This window comes from Phalangium opilio, unplaced genomic scaffold, assembly GCF_054372755.1.
Source record: "Phalangium opilio isolate 3A_F unplaced genomic scaffold, DU_Popi_V2 ptg000060l_1, whole genome shotgun sequence".
Lineage (NCBI taxonomy): Eukaryota > Metazoa > Arthropoda > Arachnida > Opiliones > Phalangiidae > Phalangium > Phalangium opilio.
The window spans coordinates 8395292-8413583 of record NW_028324177.1 but is presented as its reverse complement, the minus strand read 5'-3'; the positions used below and the strand labels follow the sequence as shown (position 1 = coordinate 8413583).

The 18292-nt window shown below is 37.1% G+C and overlaps 1 protein-coding gene and 1 pseudogene across 1 annotated transcript; both read left to right on the top strand.

Moving 5' to 3' along the window:
• The first annotated feature begins 10738 nt into the window (after window positions 1-10738).
• On the top strand, window positions 10739-12337 carry LOC149667033 (uncharacterized). The gene is made up of 4 exons (XM_089841673.1): window positions 10739-10988; window positions 11195-11595; window positions 11787-11919; window positions 12111-12337. The coding sequence occupies exons 1-4, from the start codon at window positions 10739-10741 to the stop codon at window positions 12335-12337; spliced, it is 1011 nt and encodes a 336-aa protein (XP_089697799.1).
• A 3147-nt stretch (window positions 12338-15484) lies between these two features.
• On the top strand, window positions 15485-15596 carry LOC149667032 (U2 spliceosomal RNA; annotated as a pseudogene).
• The last annotated feature ends 2696 nt before the right edge of the window (window positions 15597-18292 follow it).

Genomic DNA, 18292 nt, shown 5'->3' with positions numbered 1-18292 from the left:
TTTGGCCAGACATTTCCTATCCAGATATTTTTACATATCTGATCCACACGAAAAGTTCCTACAGTCTAGAAGAATTAAAGGCGTATAAAAGCCTTGAATCATATAAATTCTTCACATCTGGTTTTGTTCGTCAGCTGATAGTAAAACATGTCAACAACCACTTTGTCTTCTTGGGAAAAGTAAGGTTCTTTTTGGGTGGCTACAATAGCCATACACCATGATTAAAATACACATAAATTCGTCTTAGGTTAAGCATTCTCCAAGTTTTGATGAGACACCAACACAGCCGTGGATTATATCCGATGAACATGGTACCATTCTCTCAGGTCACTGTACGTGTGTTGCTGGGTTAGGCGAAGTCTGTTCCCATGTTGGAGCCATTCTCTTTTTTATTGAATATGCGGTAAGGCAACGAGAAGGTCCCATGACATGCACTGAGCTACTATGCCAGTGGAAAGCACCTAGCGATAGAGAGGTTAAATATGCTAGAGTGCGGGAGATAGATCTTTCATCATCGAAAAGAAAATGCCTAGCTTTGGAAAGCGAACAAACCCCAAGAGAAGTAAAGAAAAAAGTTATCCCAGTTCCATCTGCTGCGGAGAAGGAAGAGATCTATGCTCAGCTATGTACTCTAAATCCAAAACCAGTTGTATTAGCCTCCATACCATCGTATTCGGACCATTTCATACCAAAACCATTACCAACTAATTGTTTAATATCTCTTTTTTCTGATGACCACATGAAGCTTTGTTACAAAGATCTTCTTGAACTAAGTAAGAAAACCACTATCAGCATTACCGAAGATGAGGCCATTGAAATTGAGAAGAACACTAGAAATGAGGCAAAATCTAAACTATGGTTTGAATTCCGAGCTGGAAGAATAACTGCTTCTAAATTCAAAGCAGCCTGCAATACAAAATCAGCTCTGTCTAGTCCCAGTCTCGTTAAATCAATTTGTTATCCTGAGAAGTACAAATTCAAAACTATAGCAACGGAATGGGGATGTAGCCATGAAAATGTAGCTTTAAAAGCATATGAGAAGAAACTACAACACAATCATAAGTCATGCAACCTTACAATTACTCGTGCGGGTTTGATGATTAACTCCAAATACCCTTATTTGGGTGCTTCTCCGGATGCCCTAGTCAGTTGCGAATGTGATAAAGATCAAAAAGGTTGTGTTGAAATTAAATGCCCTTATTGCGTGAAGGGAGGATCCGTTGCTGATCTCACGAGTAAAAAAAATTGCCTAGTCCAAATGGGAGGAGCGTTAGTCCTTGATAAGCAACATGCGTATTATTACCAGTGTCAAGCACAGATTTTCATTTGTGATAAAGCGTTCTGTGATTTTGTTGTTTGGGCCGAAGAAGGGGAAATATTTATGCAAAGAATTGAGCCAGATAAAAATTTCTGGGAAGCAAATTTAGCCAAAGCCACTCAGTTTTTCCAAGCTGCTGTCATGGTGGAACTTTTAGGAAGATTTTTTACAAATAGTAATCGTAGTGGCTCATCACTGCAACATACAGATGATACACCTAGCCATGCACAGAATCCAAAAAAGTGGTGCATTTGCGATGGGAAAGTTAGTGACGACCAGCGAATGATATTCTGCGAAGCCACTAACTGTAAAATTATTTGGTACCATACCAAATGCCTCAAAATTAAGAGAGTTCCTAAAGGATCTTGGAAATGTAAAACTTGTCGCGTCAAGTAAACAAATGGTCATGAAGTTCCTATTTTAAATGACACATTGAATCTGACATACTTTTATTACTTAAATTTTAATGATAATGTTAACAAGGTTTTTGAAAAGATGACCTATTTTGAAATAAAGTTACAATTTCAAAATAAATCTATTCTTTAATAATTGCTGGACATACGTTAAATAACGCACAGCAAACTTGAGCAATCTTGTCGATAGTAGCTACTTTTTTTTCATCATCATCCTGATCATTTAACATTTCTAACGGAACTGGTCCTTCAAGGATGGTATACTTTTGTCTTACACATCCAATAACCCTTTCCACATGAATCCTTATACTAGCTGTTTTTCGTGTATCTTCGATTTCATATGGAGATAGCTGCTTCTTCCCTTTTTTGAATGCAGGTAACTTAACTTCAGCACAGTGAAACCCAACTGAATCCGCTATATTAAATCCCCTATCCGCTAGTATCATATCACCGGGAAGAAGTTTATCTAATAACCCACAGTTTTCAGTAATATGTTTATCAGATACTCTGCCACCCCAAGCTTCAGAAAGGAAAGAAACTGAACACTGTGGTGTAATGCCGTTTAAAAATTTTACGGTGTGGTGATGTTTATATTGAGACCAAAGCTGACCTCTGGCTAATAGGTTAGATGGTTTTTCAGTAAACACTTCAAAGCAGTCTATAATTACAGTTACCTTTTTATCAAAGACTTCTTTAAAGGAACTTGGCATTGTTTTATGCAAATCATCTCGAGAAGGCCAAGTGACTAAGTGTCCAAGTCGAGAATAAAAAATGTGTAAGCATGAATAAAACACGCGAGATGCTGTTTTATTTGAAACATTAAACCTATAACCTAAATCTAAGAAATCTACGTTTAGCCTTAGTTTCATCAAAAACATTATCATCTTCTGAAACTTTGTCAGTGGGGAAGATTTTAGTTTTCTAAAAGGTATGAAGGGCTCAACAATGTTATATACAACCATTAAAGCTTCGAATGAAACTAAACCCGTATAATATTTTACTTTAGCATCATCTTTAAAACTTTCGGGACAAACAGAGACTAAATTTAATTTGCTTTGTAATTTTTCCAACTCAATATGAGCTTCAATTAAGTCTTGTTCTAATTTTTCCACCTGTAAGTCAGTTTGGCACTCTTTCGTCTCGATATTTTGAGAAGTTTGGCATTCTTTGGTCTCTACACTTTGAGAAGCTTGTATGGATTTGTCCAAATATGTGGGATCATCCATTAAATCTTCTACATCATCAGGTAAATCAGAAATGTTAACATCAGGTTCGCTCTCATTCGAAGACGAGTCTGGATTAGAAACTCTTGAATGAGATGGAAATGGTTCCGTTTGCAATCTTTTCAATGCGCGTTGTTTTCTTTCAAGAGATACTTTATCTTGCCCCTCATATTTATCATAGCCCAGATTTAAATTTGGCACCCAGTCTGGATTTTTATCATCTTTCAAGGCAGCAGGTTTACCTGAAATACATACTCTCGTTATGTATAATTATATCGTCAACTGAGTTATAGGTAAATGCATTATTCTTACCAGAAATGAAATGCAAAGAACATTTTCTCGCATATTTAATCTTTTTTGTAGTTAAATCTTTCCTTTTTAAAGCTTCAATCCACCGTTTTCTTCTTAATTTGGCCAGGTTGACCAAGGCCCTATTTTTACTTTTTTCTTTCAGCCCGGGAAATCGATAAAACGATAAATGTGCACCGTCTCTATCCGCCCTTTTTGAACAACCGTACACTGAACAAAAACTAACCATTTTGGAACACTGAATTGCAATTAACTTAAAATATAACTGATTAAATAAGCCAAAGAGAGAAGTGACAGAGCTCTAAAGCTTCCTCCAAAAATCTTTGCTTGTCCTCCAAAAAATATTTAGACGTATATCCATGACGTCAGAGTCACGTGACTTCCTTTAGCCCCAACCAACGTCAATGTTCTATTACAAGAAAATTGCCATTTAATTAGTCTTAAAAACGAGGACTACTGCGCCGCCATTAGTTTAGCGACGTCAATCTCTTACCCCAGGCCCGGATCGCCCATAAGGCAGACCGGGCAGCTGCCCAGGGCCCCGCTGTTGGGAGGGGCCCCACTAAATATCAAAGGCCCCCGGGCCGTTTCAGAATTGCAAAATGTTTCGTTTCAACATATTTTAATAAATCGAACTGTTCGAGAATTCAGATTATGCGGCCTTTACACGCTCAATATTTTACACAAGTTAAACGGGGGGCGCATCTAAAAAACTCATCATCTTATAGATTATTCCAAAATTTTTCCTTTGTTGTGCAAATTAAAATCCAAAATTATGTTGAATGGCCAATATTTAGAAAAAAAACCTTAAAACTTGGACAAGTATATTAATTAAATTCCACATGATAGTTTCAATTATATTGAATTTATTATTGTCTCAAAAAAACTGTTCATGTTGAGTTCATAGACCGGGTACAATTTTATTGTCCAAACATTACATATAAGGTGTCAAAAACACAGAGTTCAATGTTATTCAAATGCGAAATATCTTTCAATTGTTTAATTAACATTGAGCAGTTTTATATGGAAATATTGTGCAAAATTTATTGCAAATGATGCTCCATTTCCTAAAATATATTGTGGCTTTGAACTTTGCAGAAAAGTTAGTCTGGATAACGTTTATTTATACTTTGTAACTAAAACAACGGGCCGCACGTTTTTTGCGTGTAGGGTTCGCTTTACATTAACATACCACTGGGAACATAATAGAAAGCCCATGTTGCAATAAAACTGGGGACCCTACACGCTCAATAATTGGCAAAAAGAACGTACGGCTCGTTGTTTAAGTTACGAAGTATAAATAAAATGCTATCCAGACTAACATTTGTGCAAAGTTCAAATATAATGCCACAATATTTTTTTGGAAATTGAACATCATTTGCGGTAAATTTTGGACAATATTTGCGTAAAAAATCTGAATGAGTTTTTATCGCGCAAAATGTTTTTCAAACAATTGAACAATATTTCGTTTTCGAATAACATTAAAGTTTGTGTATTTGACGCTTTATATGTAATGTTTGGACGATAAAATTGTACCCGGACTCAGCATCAACAATTTTATTGTGATCAAAATATATTCAATACAATTGAATATATCATGTTGAATTCCATCAATATATTTGTCCAATTAAATTATAAGGTTTTTTTCTAAATATTGAGCTTTAAACATCTTGATGGATTTTGAATTGCACAATTAGTGAAAAGTCTTGCGAATAATTTTTAAGATGATTAATTTATAGATGTTCCCCATTTAATTTGCGCAAAAAATTGAGCGTGTAAAGGCCACATAAAAACTTTCCCAAGAACGAGAATTACGCGCGTTCATGAATGGTCATAACCCATGCAGACCATGCGCTAGCAGTTTTGTGAAGCGGGAATGCGTGATCTATTAGGCCATGCCACAATTGTGGGTGGAACCAAAATATAAACTGACAACATTCTGATATAAAGTCCTCGAGCCTCGAAGAATTTGTCAATGATTTCGATATTAATGAATAAATATGGAATTTTTAACCTATACTAAAAAATTAGGGGCCTCGCGTTTGCAATCTGCCCTAGGCCCCGCACTGGCTAGATCCAGACCTGTCTTACCCCTACGGGATTGCTTGAATTCTCACAGGCTGAGACAGGTAAGGGCATAGCCCACTCGATCACGCGCTTAAGAGGTTCGATTCATCGGATGCCACTAACGCAATGGCGGATGGCGCAGTAGTCCTCGTTTTTAAAACTAACTCAATGGCAATTATTTTGTAATAAGAGATCATTTATTTGTTTTCATCCTATTTTTCCTTTTATATTTAGAAAAAGGCCGTTCTTTTAAAGGGATGTACAATCCGTTATGTATGGGCGTGTCTATAAGACTCAAGAACTATATTTTTTAGTAGTAGTGTTACTATTTCCTGTAGTAGTGATTAGGCTGTCGTCTGCTTGAACGTCTGTTTCTACGGTAGATGCCCATTCCCAATGCACTGATAATGCTACGAACTTCACGCATGCTCAGTAGAGCTATATTTGATGGAAGATAAGTTTGATATAGGCCCCGCCCATACATAACGGATTGTACATCCCATTAAGGTATAATGTTATGTCATCTGACTTTTTCCTTTCACTAATTTACTAAAACCATAAGCGGATCCGCTTTTGCTAAAACATACGTCCGAGAATTTTCATTCCTTTTCCAAAACTTTAACACAATTTCGATGCTACTTTCACAGTCATCCCGATAAACAGGAATGGATCCGAAACCAGCCTGGTTTAAATAGTAGTTCTCATAAAATAATCGCTTAAGGCTCGTTTACACAAGCGCGAGGTTCTCGAGCTGAAGCGTAAAGTAGGTTCCGAAGTATGAAGTCGTATCTCGCGCAAAAAATCGGTTTCGGAGTAAGCTTGTTCTCTACGCGAGGTCTATCGTTCACATAGGCGCTTCAAGTAAGCGCGGTTTGGGTACTCTTGCGAGCAGCCGAGAAGGTAAGCATACAAAATGGCGGTGGGACTAGTATCGACGTTATCATTTAATATTATATTAATTATCTGTCAATTTCATTTCCCTGGCAATGGCTTCGCATTTTATGTTTTGCAAGTCCCTGTCTCGAAAATTAATGTTGGACACTTGAAGTTTCGATTTAATGTTATAAAGAGATTATATACGTTAGCCGATATCGTAAATTAACCAATGTCCATATCAAAGCTTAACTGAAATAACGATACGAAGTCATTTAACTCAATGAATCTGATATAACAGTATAAACTTTAATATTTAAAAATATTCAGCAAGTATTTATAAAATATTAATGCATAGACTCAGTAATCGTCTCGATTAGTAAGATCAATTATCGGTAAATGTGCTCATTTCCCCTACATAAACTAGTTCAAATGAAACGAAAACTATATTTATATTTCTCCTTTAATATCAAAACACGTCAATAATTCAATTTTAGAGTAGAAAAAAACTTCGGGAATTAAGCAAAGAAGCTGCCAGTTTTTGTGTCAGAAAATAATAAAATTTATCTTCTTTTAAATTTTAACATGAGAAATTTAAATTAAAGGATAGCTTGATATCTTTTCCCGTACCTAATTGTTTGATATTGATATTTTAGTTTAATTGATTTAAAAAATGGGTATTGGTATCGATTAATTTGCGATATCGGCCAATTGATCATCACTAATATTTTACATCATTTCATTTAAACGGATCGAAACCCTTAGGAAAAGCGCGTGGAATAAAGCGCGAGTGTATTAAAAAGAACTGCTCGAGTAACTTATGGGGAGCTTATTAGTAGCTTAATATTAGCTCATGATAAAACCAGAGAAATGATTGACTGGCATTGTTGTTCTTTCCCAGTATTTCACGTTAACAATATTGTAGTGAATTGAAAATAACGTTGCTTTAATGCTGTTTCCTTTTTTACGCAGGAAAATGAACAATTCGAAAAGAATATTCTTAATCGAAAACTTTACCCGTATTGGGATGACCTTTGGTTGTTTAGTTCGTACATTTTTCCAAATATTAAAAACGTCACGTAAGTAGGGGTGGGAACCCAAAGTGAAAAATATGGGTTACCCATAAAAAACCCACCCATCGGCAGGTGTGTGTGGATGGATATCGGAATGCGCGGGTGGGTAGTCTGACTGGTTTTGGTCAGTTTTAACGGTTGGCGTGCCCGGCGTGGGTAGTTTCTGTTGTAATCTTTCCTACCCAATATGTTATCTATCCTTTTCAATTATAATGTTTTTTAGTTACGAAGTAGGCCTATTAGCATTTAAAGATAACGTTTGAATTGCATCAGAATAGTACGAACAACAAGCGTTGTGTGACCACATTACAATTAGTGCGGGTATATTTAGTATTATTTATTGCCCAGTGACCGTAAGTGGTTCTTGATCGTGTTTTGTATTAGTTATTTGTCTCTTATATTCATATGGCTCAGGCCCAGCGTGAAGAAAAATGGACTAAAGAAGAAATCAAGAATGTAATCGCGAACAATTCGGTAACTAAGCGCGTTACGTTTAATGTTAATGAAAGAGGAAAATCTGTTGTGTGGACATCATTCCGGATTATTTTCGTGGATGGAGAAGCAACGAGTTACGTTCAATGTCAAAAATGTGGTCATCTTTTGTCCTGGGAAGCAAAGAATGGCACACATTCTTTGTTACGCGATTTAAATGGTTGTGGAACCCAACGTCCAGTATTGCGAGCCCTGTCAAGGTCATCAGTGCTATCCTGACGTACGTTCCGAGGACACCAATATCAGAGTGTGCGATTGAAGAACTCAATAAGAACGTCGTAATAGGGTTGGCTCAAGATTTACGACCACTATACAGTGTAGAATTAAAAGGGTTCCTACGCATTGCTCAAGCTTTCGCCGATTTCGGAGCTGATCATGGAACTCTTGATGTACAAAAGGTCATGCAAAACCGTAAAACGTTAAAGGGAAAACACCTTGATGGCGTAGTCACAGATGTAACCTCCCGTAATAATCAAGGGACCTCCTGGGTTTCCACTCCAGGGGTGTGCGGTTACATAGAGGATTAACACACCGAGTTACCTCTGACCTTTCCCCGTACTATATAAGCATCGTCTGCTTATGACATAAAGTCAGTTCTCCTTTACTACTGAGATGTAGTAGTCGCTCGAGTGAAGGGCTTTGCCCTAGGATTGGACTTCATCCGTCAACAGTAATTATTATAAGTTCTTTATTTGTATAATGCAAGTGGCATTTAATTATCATTTAATTAATTTAGTTAGTTTAATAAAGTATGATTGAACCTAAGGAACCTTAGTAGTTATTCTTAGTATTAGCCAAGGCATTTATGGCCACGTGCAAATGGGGGGAGTTTACAAATCTCGCAAGCGTGGTTACATAAATGGCGAGCTTGCCAGGACCGATCGACGGGTTCTAGTTTATTGTAACTTGCTTTGGCTATGCTAAGCCTTAGAGTGAGCGGAGTTTGTAGTAATTAGTTGTTAGAGTAAAGTTAGGGTAGTGACGTTGCGGTTCCGCACTGCGGATTGGACTAGCCGTGACATGCACTATTGAGTCTGAGGGTCGCTCAAAACCTTCCTTTACAACAATTCACTGCGATCACAAAGTTCAACTCATACTCAACTTCTTCAGAAGCAAGTTATTACTTGGCTTATCTCAAAGGGACATTCCCTAACGAGAAGAAATTACAGTCAGCAATCAACGCCTACAGAGGACGATCATGAGTCAAGTTCTTCAACGAACGGTGGAACTGCAGGCCACCCTACTACGGAGACTTCCTCAACCACATCGTCTGATACGGCAGCTCCAGATCTGACTAAATGGGAGGAAGAAAGACAGGACGAGCCAACCGTTGCTACAGTTCCTGCTTTCATCATTTTCCTTATAACTTTAAAATAATTAACCTAGTATGATAATTAACTGGAATCTTTTAATTATCTGTTACATTGTTTAAAGTTACTTATTAATTTGTTATGTTAAAATTAGAAGATTTATGTAATTAAGTTTTCTGCCGATGAAGTCCAACTCTTGTCGTCTGGGGGGATGTAACCTCCCGAAATAATCAAGGGACCTCCTGGGTTTCTACTCCAGGGGTGTGCGGTTACATAGAGGATTAACACACCGAGTTACCTCTGACCTTTCCCAGTACTATATAAGCATTGTCTGCTTATGACATAAAGTCAGTTCTCCTTTACTACTAAGATGTAGTAGTCGCTCGAGTGAAGGGCTTTGCCCTAGGATTGGACTTCATCCTTATTATCAATAATTATGTTAAGTTCTTTAATTGTATAATGCAAGTGGCATTTAATTATTATTTATAATTCAGTTAGTTTAATAAAGTATGATTGAATCTAAGGAACAGTGTAGTTATTCTTAGTTATAGCCAAGGCTTTTATGGCCACGTGCAAATGGGGCGAGTTTATAAATCTCGCAAGCGTGGTTACATAAATGGCGAGCTTGCCAGGACCGACGGGTCCTAGGTTATTGTAACTTTGCTTTGGCTATGCTAAGCCTTAGTGTGATCGGAGTTTGTAGTAATTAGTTGTTAGAGTAAAGTTAGGGTAGTAACGTTGCGGTTCCGCACTGCGGATTGGACTAGCCGTGACATGCACTATTGAGTTTGATGGTCGCTCAAAACCTTCCTTTACAACAATTCACTACGATCACAATGTTCAACTCATACTGAACTTCTTCAGAAGCAAGTTTAATTACTTGGCTTATCTCAACGGGACATTCCCTTAAGAGAAGAAACTACAGTCAGCAGTCAACGCCTACAGAGGACGATCCTGAGTCAAGTTCTTCAACGAACGGTGGAAGCATGCACCACCAATCTGCGGAGACTTCCTCAACAATATCGTCTGATACGGCTGCTTCAGATCTGACTGGACGTATTCTACCATGCGAGGATGAGAAAGCTAGGACGAGCCAACCGATGCTACAGTTCCTGCTTTCGTCAATTTATTTATAACTTTAAATGATTAACCTAGTATGCTAGTTAACTGGAATCTTTTAACTATCTGTTACATTATTTAAAGTTAATTACTATTCTTATATTATGTTTAACTTTGAAAGATTTATATATTTAAATTTTCTACCGATGAAGTCCAATCTCTGTCGTCTGGGGGGATGTAACCTCCCGTAATAATCAAGGGACCTCCTGGGTTTCCACTCCAGGGGTGTGCGGTTACATAGAGGATTAACACACCGAGTTACCTCTGACCTTTCCCCGTACTATATAAGCATCGTCTGCTTATGACATAAAGTCAGTTCTCCTTTACTACTGAGATGTAGTAGTCGCTCGAGTGAAGGGCTTTGCCCTAGGATTGGACTTCATCCGTCAACAGTAATTATTATAAGTTCTTTATTTGTATAATGCAAGTGGCATTTAATTATCATTTAATTAATTTAGTTAGTTTAATAAAGTATGATTGAACCTAAGGAACCTTAGTAGTTATTCTTAGTATTAGCCAAGGCATTTATGGCCACGTGCAAATGGGGGGAGTTTACAAATCTCGCAAGCGTGGTTACACAACCATCAAAAGTAACATAATGGAATCCTTAGAGAAATCTCTATCTTACCCAAGATTTGCTTTTACTACTGACATGTGGACTGAAAAATATAAGCAACTACATTTCCTCTCTTTGAATGTTCACTTTATTGATGAACACTTTGCGCTCAACAGCAAACTTTTAGCGGTAGAGGAATTTCCGGGCGAGAAAAAGTCTACCATAAATATCAGAGGTGAGTGCGCAAGAATCTTGCAAACCTATTTTCCCTCGCATGACGTGAGTAAGATTCTTGCCAATTCTATGTCGGTTACTGACGGTGGGTCAAATATGGTTGGTGTTTTCCCACATCGTTAACCTTGCCAATGCCACATTTTGAATTTGGTACTGGAACATTCTTTTAAAGATAAAGTTCTGGTCGAACACTTTCCGGCTATTAAGAGTGCGATCGATGGTATAAAGGCTCTAGTTACTTATCTAAAAAATCAGGCTTAAATTCGAATCTTCCAAATACATGGAAACAAGACGTGACTACCCGTTGGAACAGCAAATTAATTATGCTGGAATCGTACCAGAAAAATTCCATACCGGTGAAAGAAATTCTTTTGAAGCACAATCAATTGCATAGAATTACAGAAGTCAATGATACCCTCGTTGATGAACTTGTGCAAATTCTACGTCCCTTCTTAACCTGTTCAATGAAGATGAGCGCCGAAAAAATCCCGACTATTAACATTGTTGCCATTTGGTACGAGGTTTTACGGCAAGAATTAATTCCAAAAGAGAGAGATTCAACCTTGATTGAACGATATCTACTACGCTGCATGCATGTTACACCCAAAGTAAAACTCATTTACGATGGCCACAAATGTAAGCTTCAGCTTTACGTTTTGCCGTTTGGCTGTTGTCCACCATATTAAGGTCAGATGTACTTAGCTGAAAGTTAATCGTTGTGAGCCACCGGGTTAAATTTAGTAAGAAAGTATTACATGATGTGTTCCTTTTCTAGATATAAAAAGTTAAAATTTGCCAGCGATGCTCAACGGAAAGCGGCGAAGAATATATTAAACTCCTGGATGGAGATTTATCTTTACTGGAAAGATTTGAAGATAACGAAGACGACGATGAAGTCAGCATTTATATTGGACGCTCGCTACCACGTTCAGGTTAAAGCAATAAAGCGTTGCCGTACAACTACCTCTCAGTTGAATGCTTCTGTAATCCACTAGACCAGTGCTATGCTGCCTTTTTTAACGATGCTCAATTGCCTCGGCAGTTAAATGGCATAAATACACAAGCTGTTTGAGCATACTTGTACATTTACCATGCTGATTCTTTCTTTTCCCGTATTATATAGCTGGTGAAGAGTATGATCTCTTGGATTTTTGGAGGAAATCGACTCAGTTCCCAAAACTGGGAAGAGTAGCTTCGTGGGTACTGGCCATTCCTGCGTCAGAGGCAACTGACGAAAGAACGTTTTCCAGCGCTGGGACAACGTTAAACATTAGACGTACTGAACTCAGTGGTTCAACCTTATCGGATCTAACATATGTACACAAAAACTACCTCAGTTATACTCAATAGTGACAATAAAACATGTGTTTTTCAGATCCAAACCACTCATTTATATTATTTCTCAAAAATTGAGTGGGCATTCATGGGTACGCAACGGTTGGGTATGGATTTAGGCGGGTTTGGGTTGAGTTCTGACTGTTACGGAGTGGGTGGGCATATCCGAACTGTGTTTTCATTTTGTGGGTTGGTAATGGTATTTTTCTGGTATTCGGGTTCCCACCTCTAATCCGGTTCACCGCATTTCAACCAATAAGAAAGCAGAGAAAGACTTCCAAAGCGAGAACACTCCAGCCAAGCTAAGAGGGTAGCCTCTTTGTACCTTCTTTGCTGACATATGTCCATACTATCTCACTCCATTTTATCTCTATTTCCATTGATACAAATAAACATATTTAATTTAAAGTGGCCAGTAAGCGATTTGCAGTAGATCAGCTCCAGGTTTTTGCACAGACTCGAATCCAGCCTGTGACAAAATTAGTTTTTTAGTGTTTGGATTAGGTAGTTCTCCCAAGATAAAATAACTACACAATATTAAGCGTAACTAAGATATAAACAAATCTGTGTTTCCTATTAAATCTATATTAGCCAAGAAACTCGGCGTTGCCCGGGATGTTTTAAGGATCTGAAGTCTATGTAGATGCCCACTCAAGTAAAACATCTCCTTGAAGGCATTTCTTTTTAACCAGTTGTATTGCAACTATCAATTTTAATTAAACGATGCTCAATTAGAAGTTAATTATAAAGGTTACAGGTATACAATAACAGAGCTGTGCTAATTAATTAGTTAGCTAATTGAATTCCTAATTAATTAGCAAAATTTACTAATTGAAAATGGTAATTGTATTTTAATTACCTTAGTGCTAATTGAGAAGTAATTCTAATTAATTAGTATGAATCGGAAAGGTAATTATCTAATTAAAATTTAATTAGATTTAGGATTAACTAATTAGCTAATTGAATTTTCAATTAATCTTTTACGCCAATTTGTTGTAAAAAATCGAGGAATTAACTCTTGATTCATCTATTTGAATATGAAAAAGCCTTATTATATCGATGAGGAAACCTTAGTGCTACTCTAAATTTTTCAGCTCCTCAAGCATGAGAGAATACTAGTACTAGTAGAAAATTTCGTAGTTCGCAACTGCCCCATTTCGAAATTTCGACTGTTTTACCTACTCGAATTAATAGCAGTGCGCATGTATTTACTACTCAGGGGTCCATTATAGGAACTGTGGGAAGAAAATGAAGAAATGAGACAAATTTTAACATGACGGAAGGCTCGAGGCTTGTCTCATTTTTCGAGAATAATTCATGGCTTCCGTACCCGTTTTTCAATGACATTAAAACATTAAACTTTGCATTACCAAAGTACTAAATCCATGGGCACTTTTAAACTTTTATGTTTACTTATGGTCTCTTTTTTACCTTAATTAGACAAGTAATTAATTAGAAATTAGTAATTCTAATTAATTAGTTTGATAAATAAATGCCTAATTTCTAATTGAATTGAATTAGTTTCTATGTCTAATTGCTAATTGGCTAATTAATTAGTTCATAAATATTTCCCTAATTGCTAATTCTAATTCAATTAGTTGTCAGCTAATTAGCACAGCTCTGTAACAATAAGAAGTTCTTAATAGGCTTAATGGCTAGGTGTTAGCACAAGTCCCAACCCTTGTAAAGAACTGAACCAAACTACTTCTAATGAACTTGATTTCCCTAGTGTTACTGATATCATAAGTTAATAAGATATGTTCCAAAAGTATGAGACTACCCATACTTCGTAGTGCTACAGGCGTACAGCTCGAGCTAGTTCGAGAACGACAGAAGCGAGTATTGCAGTCCTACATTCGGTGGTTTATTTTGCAGGACTTCCATCTTCCTATTTAGTCTGAATTGCTAAGCCTTTGACAGCGCCTCATCAGGCGTATGTTGCTTTACCTCCAATCTATGACCTACTTCAATCACTTCATGTCAAACTCCAGTTTGTAACCAGGAGTTTGAAAACTTATTATGGAACATATGTTATGAACTTATGGTTGTCCTTGATACAGTTTGACCAATTATATTCTGTAACCAATTGCAACTGTGTAGGTCATGAAGAAAAAACAATCTGAAATAAGATTACAAGTTGATAAATCTGTGATTAAATGTGATGAACTTTGGGAGGGATGACGAATTCTTCTTGGAAATGAAATCAAAAAAACTATAGTTACTTAGGGGAGAGAAAAGCCCTAATGGAGTCATTAAATTTTCAAACAATAACAGTCCTGAGAACCAAGGAAGGCCGAACCAAAAGGCTGATTCGGGGTTAAAAAATAGAGAAAGAGAGCTGAAAGCTGTTTTCAAGGACCTTCCGAACCGGTCGCTTCGGTTGCCATTGGTTACCAGCTGCAGATTACCCAACTTCGAAATATGGCAGAGCGCGTGCAGAGAAGCCTAGATACACTTATTGACAAGCCTTTTATTCCTTCATAAGCCCACTTCCTCGATACCCTTTATGCATTACCCAACAAAAGTTGATTAATCCGACGATATCAAATAGGTCTACTGTTTTCAAAATGGGGCGAAGTCGATCGCAGTGTCGTCTGCTTATATATAGAGTTTAGACGAAACATTGAATATTTATGTGGACGCAAAGACGTTAAATAGGGCTTAAATGTCACCAGTCAAAATTTGTTACGTATTGTAAGAAGACTTGTCTCAATTAAATCTTAATTAATTTGTTGTCCGCGTAAGAAAACAAGGTACTCAAGACATCAGACTCTATTTTACATCCAGACTTTTGAAAATGGTGTATTGGGAAATCAAGATAAATCTAGCCATCCTATATGCTTTTGAAATCCCAGTGGTTTTCATTGAGCGCCTGTAAAGATGTTTACTCTGCCGAACACAGATGTTCAAGGAAATGTGTCCACTAAGGCAGCAATTAAAACTAATTGATGTAATATTATTAAATTAATCAATATAGGGTTGATAAATAATTAAGATTGGGTATGTGGTACTTCTGTCCGCAGTGCATAGACTATTCTAGAGCAATTTTTCATCCAATAAATAGCTTTTTTTGTATAATTTCGAGTAATTAGGTTCTTAATTTAATTAATTAATTAGCGTTAATTAATGAAATATTTAAGCTTAATTAACCGTGCAATTAGTATCGCTTCTCGGCCTTTTGGCTAAGATCACGTGTAGTATCTGTTCTGATCAGCTTAATATCTGATCGGGTTCCATTGGGACACTTCGATATTGTCACGGCCGGGTAGTCTAGAAGGCGCTGGTGTCTCTGCCATACCCGGAGAGTATAAAAGCTCGCCGTAGAGAAGGAACGAGGGTCGTTCTTAGCCACCGCTAATAGAGGGTAGACACTGGCTGAAAAAGCCAAGCTCCCTCCCAGTAAAGCTCAGAGAGACTACGGTCGAAAAGACCGAGCCCTGAGTCGAACCGAACATCCCCCGCCCTTTAGGCTTAACGCCGTACAGACTGTTAAAAAAGTCTTTGCGCGTTGCAGTTTTCGCACATATTTCACTATATTTCAAAAACTATTCAAGCTAGCGCTCTGGAATAAAGTGCGTTATAAAAGTTTTGCATTTCTCTTTCATATTTTACCCGTTCCACAGTTGCCCTTTGCATACTTATACCGGAAACCGGAAATGTCAAAATTATCAACTTTGAAAATATTGGATTCTCGAGGATATAAATGCGATTTTCGGATTCCTTGGGGTCGATTCATATTTGAAAAGTTTTCACCAAATTCAATTCGGATGAATGGGTCACGAGTAATCAGCCTTTATTCAAAATCTGGCAACTTCGATTTAAATGGCGATAATTCATAATCGAGTATCGAATCTTTGTCGTAATAATGCTTGTTAGATGTTATGGCACTTTATGCATATATAATATGATTGGTCTTGTGGCGCGATACTTTGAAACAATTCAGACGCTCGTTAAAGGGATGGTGAAGTGGAAAATTAAGTAATTTTTTATTGATTCTTCTATAAGACCAATCTGCATAGTGAATTATCCAGGAAATAACACCGAACGATTTTTATACGTCAATTAGTTTGAAATTTCATGGATAATTTTAAATAAGGATCTCCGACCAATCGCGTAGAGCCCTGTCCTTTTATAAACAATTTTCTCGTGGCACGTTCCGTGTTGAATCAATTTATTGCGAGATTTGAAACAATTTGCGTAATGTGATAATTGTGGCGCGAGACATGGAGCGTGCCACGAGAATATTGTTAACAAAAAGGCACGGCGTTAAGGGATTGGTCGGAGGTCCTTATTTAAAATTATTCTTAAAATCTTAGCCTAATTTGAATATTAAAATCAATGGAAGGTATTTGCTAAATTTTTCATTATGCAGACTGGTCTTATAAGAACCGATAAAAAATCACTTTAATTTCCACTTCCCCCTCCCTTTAAGAGAAAACTCGCGTCTTTTGAAGAGGAGAAGCGGTTTGAAAATATTGTTATTTGGGCCATGATATCATAATATTTAGAACTCATATTAATTACGTCTAGGTCTTCAGCCCGACTCATTGCAGCCTAGTGAAAATCTCATTCATGATGGCATATGCGCTTCACGAGATCCCTACAAATAGACATATTCAACTACTCCATTAAGAAACAACTTCAGAGGAGATGGCTTCTATGCTAGGAAGGTTCGCTATGCGATTGAGCTTCGCTAAACGGAGCCTGGGGTTGCCTATAGCCTCCCGCGTATAGAGCAAATGTCAGGCCATTGAAAGATTTTATTTTAGAGATAGGAATAGGGAACAGAGTAATCTAGGCACGCGTCTAAGTCCCGGACCCCCCTAAAAAGGAATTACGTATTTTTCGCCGTCCCAGTCAGTTACGTCATAAAAACCTAGTTTAAGTGAGCCAATCTGAAATTTTAAACTTCTAATTACGTGTTGGAGGTAGGAGCTGTATACTGGGCTATGAGTCGGACTGAATTAAACACTAACCGTTCTCTATTCCTACTTCTAAAATTAAATATATCTCTGGTGAGGCTTAATAATAAAGCCGACCGCAACCAAAGCATGGGAAAGGCGTATTTCAAAACTGACGTTCAAAGCTACCGATGGAAAAGCCAAAAAATTAAATGAAAAAAAAATGAAAGCCGGTAACAATGATCACAACTGAAAATAACAGCTAACAGCTAAAACGAGCCCGAACGGTAAAAACTTGAAGTTAGTCTCTGCGCTGCTGGTCTGCTACTCCTTTCGTTTAGTTTCTATGGCAAGATCACTAGCTTTGAGAGGTATTGGGATATTAGGCCATTTTGTGTTTTAAGACTTTTATTGTGAAGGAAAGAAAACAAACCTGTTTAAAGATATTTCGAATAACTTTTGGCCAAATGGTAGTATTCCCCCTCCACGGATTTTTAAAAGTTTGTACTCATTTCTGATAGTAAATGAGGTGGGGAACACGATGCCATCAAAATTTTTCACCGCAAATGATTTTTTTTTAAAAAAAAAGGTAGCACATATTACTTATGGTTGTTTGTATATTTGATATTTGGGGCGCATACACTTGTTTAGATTATGTTTGGGATATTTTAGGTTCAGGTTAGGTTAGGTTCAGGTTAGGTTAGGTTAGGTTAGGTTAGGTTAGGTTAGGTTCAGGTTAGGTTAGATTCATGTTAGGTTCAGGTTAGGTTAGGTTAGGTTCAGTTTCTATTAGATTTCTCCTTTTCCAATATATTGCAATTTTCATAAAAAAAAATTCGAAATCATTTGCGGTGGAAATTTTTAACGGCATCGTGTTCCTCACCTCATTTACTATCAGAAATGAGTACAAACTTTTAAAAATCCGTGGAGGGGGAATACTGCTATTTTACCTAACTTTTAATATCTTTATAAGTTTAAAATTATCTATAAAATTATTTGGACGAAAATTTTCAAATAACAAGATTGCCTTCGAGTTTCAAATTGTAGAATGTTCGTGTGCTTAATTGAA

Bases quoted from the DNA above. Each gene is read 5' to 3' on its own strand.
- LOC149667033 (XM_089841673.1), top strand. From the start codon at position 10,739: ATGGGGGGAGTTTACAAATCTCGCAAGCGTGGTTACACAACCATCAAA. The intron at 10,989-11,194 runs GTGAGTGCGCAA...CCGGCTATTAAG, and splicing joins GTCTACCATAAATATCAGAG to AGTGCGATCGATGGTATAAA. The intron at 11,596-11,786 runs GTAAAACTCATT...AAAATTTGCCAG, and splicing joins GCATGCATGTTACACCCAAA to CGATGCTCAACGGAAAGCGG.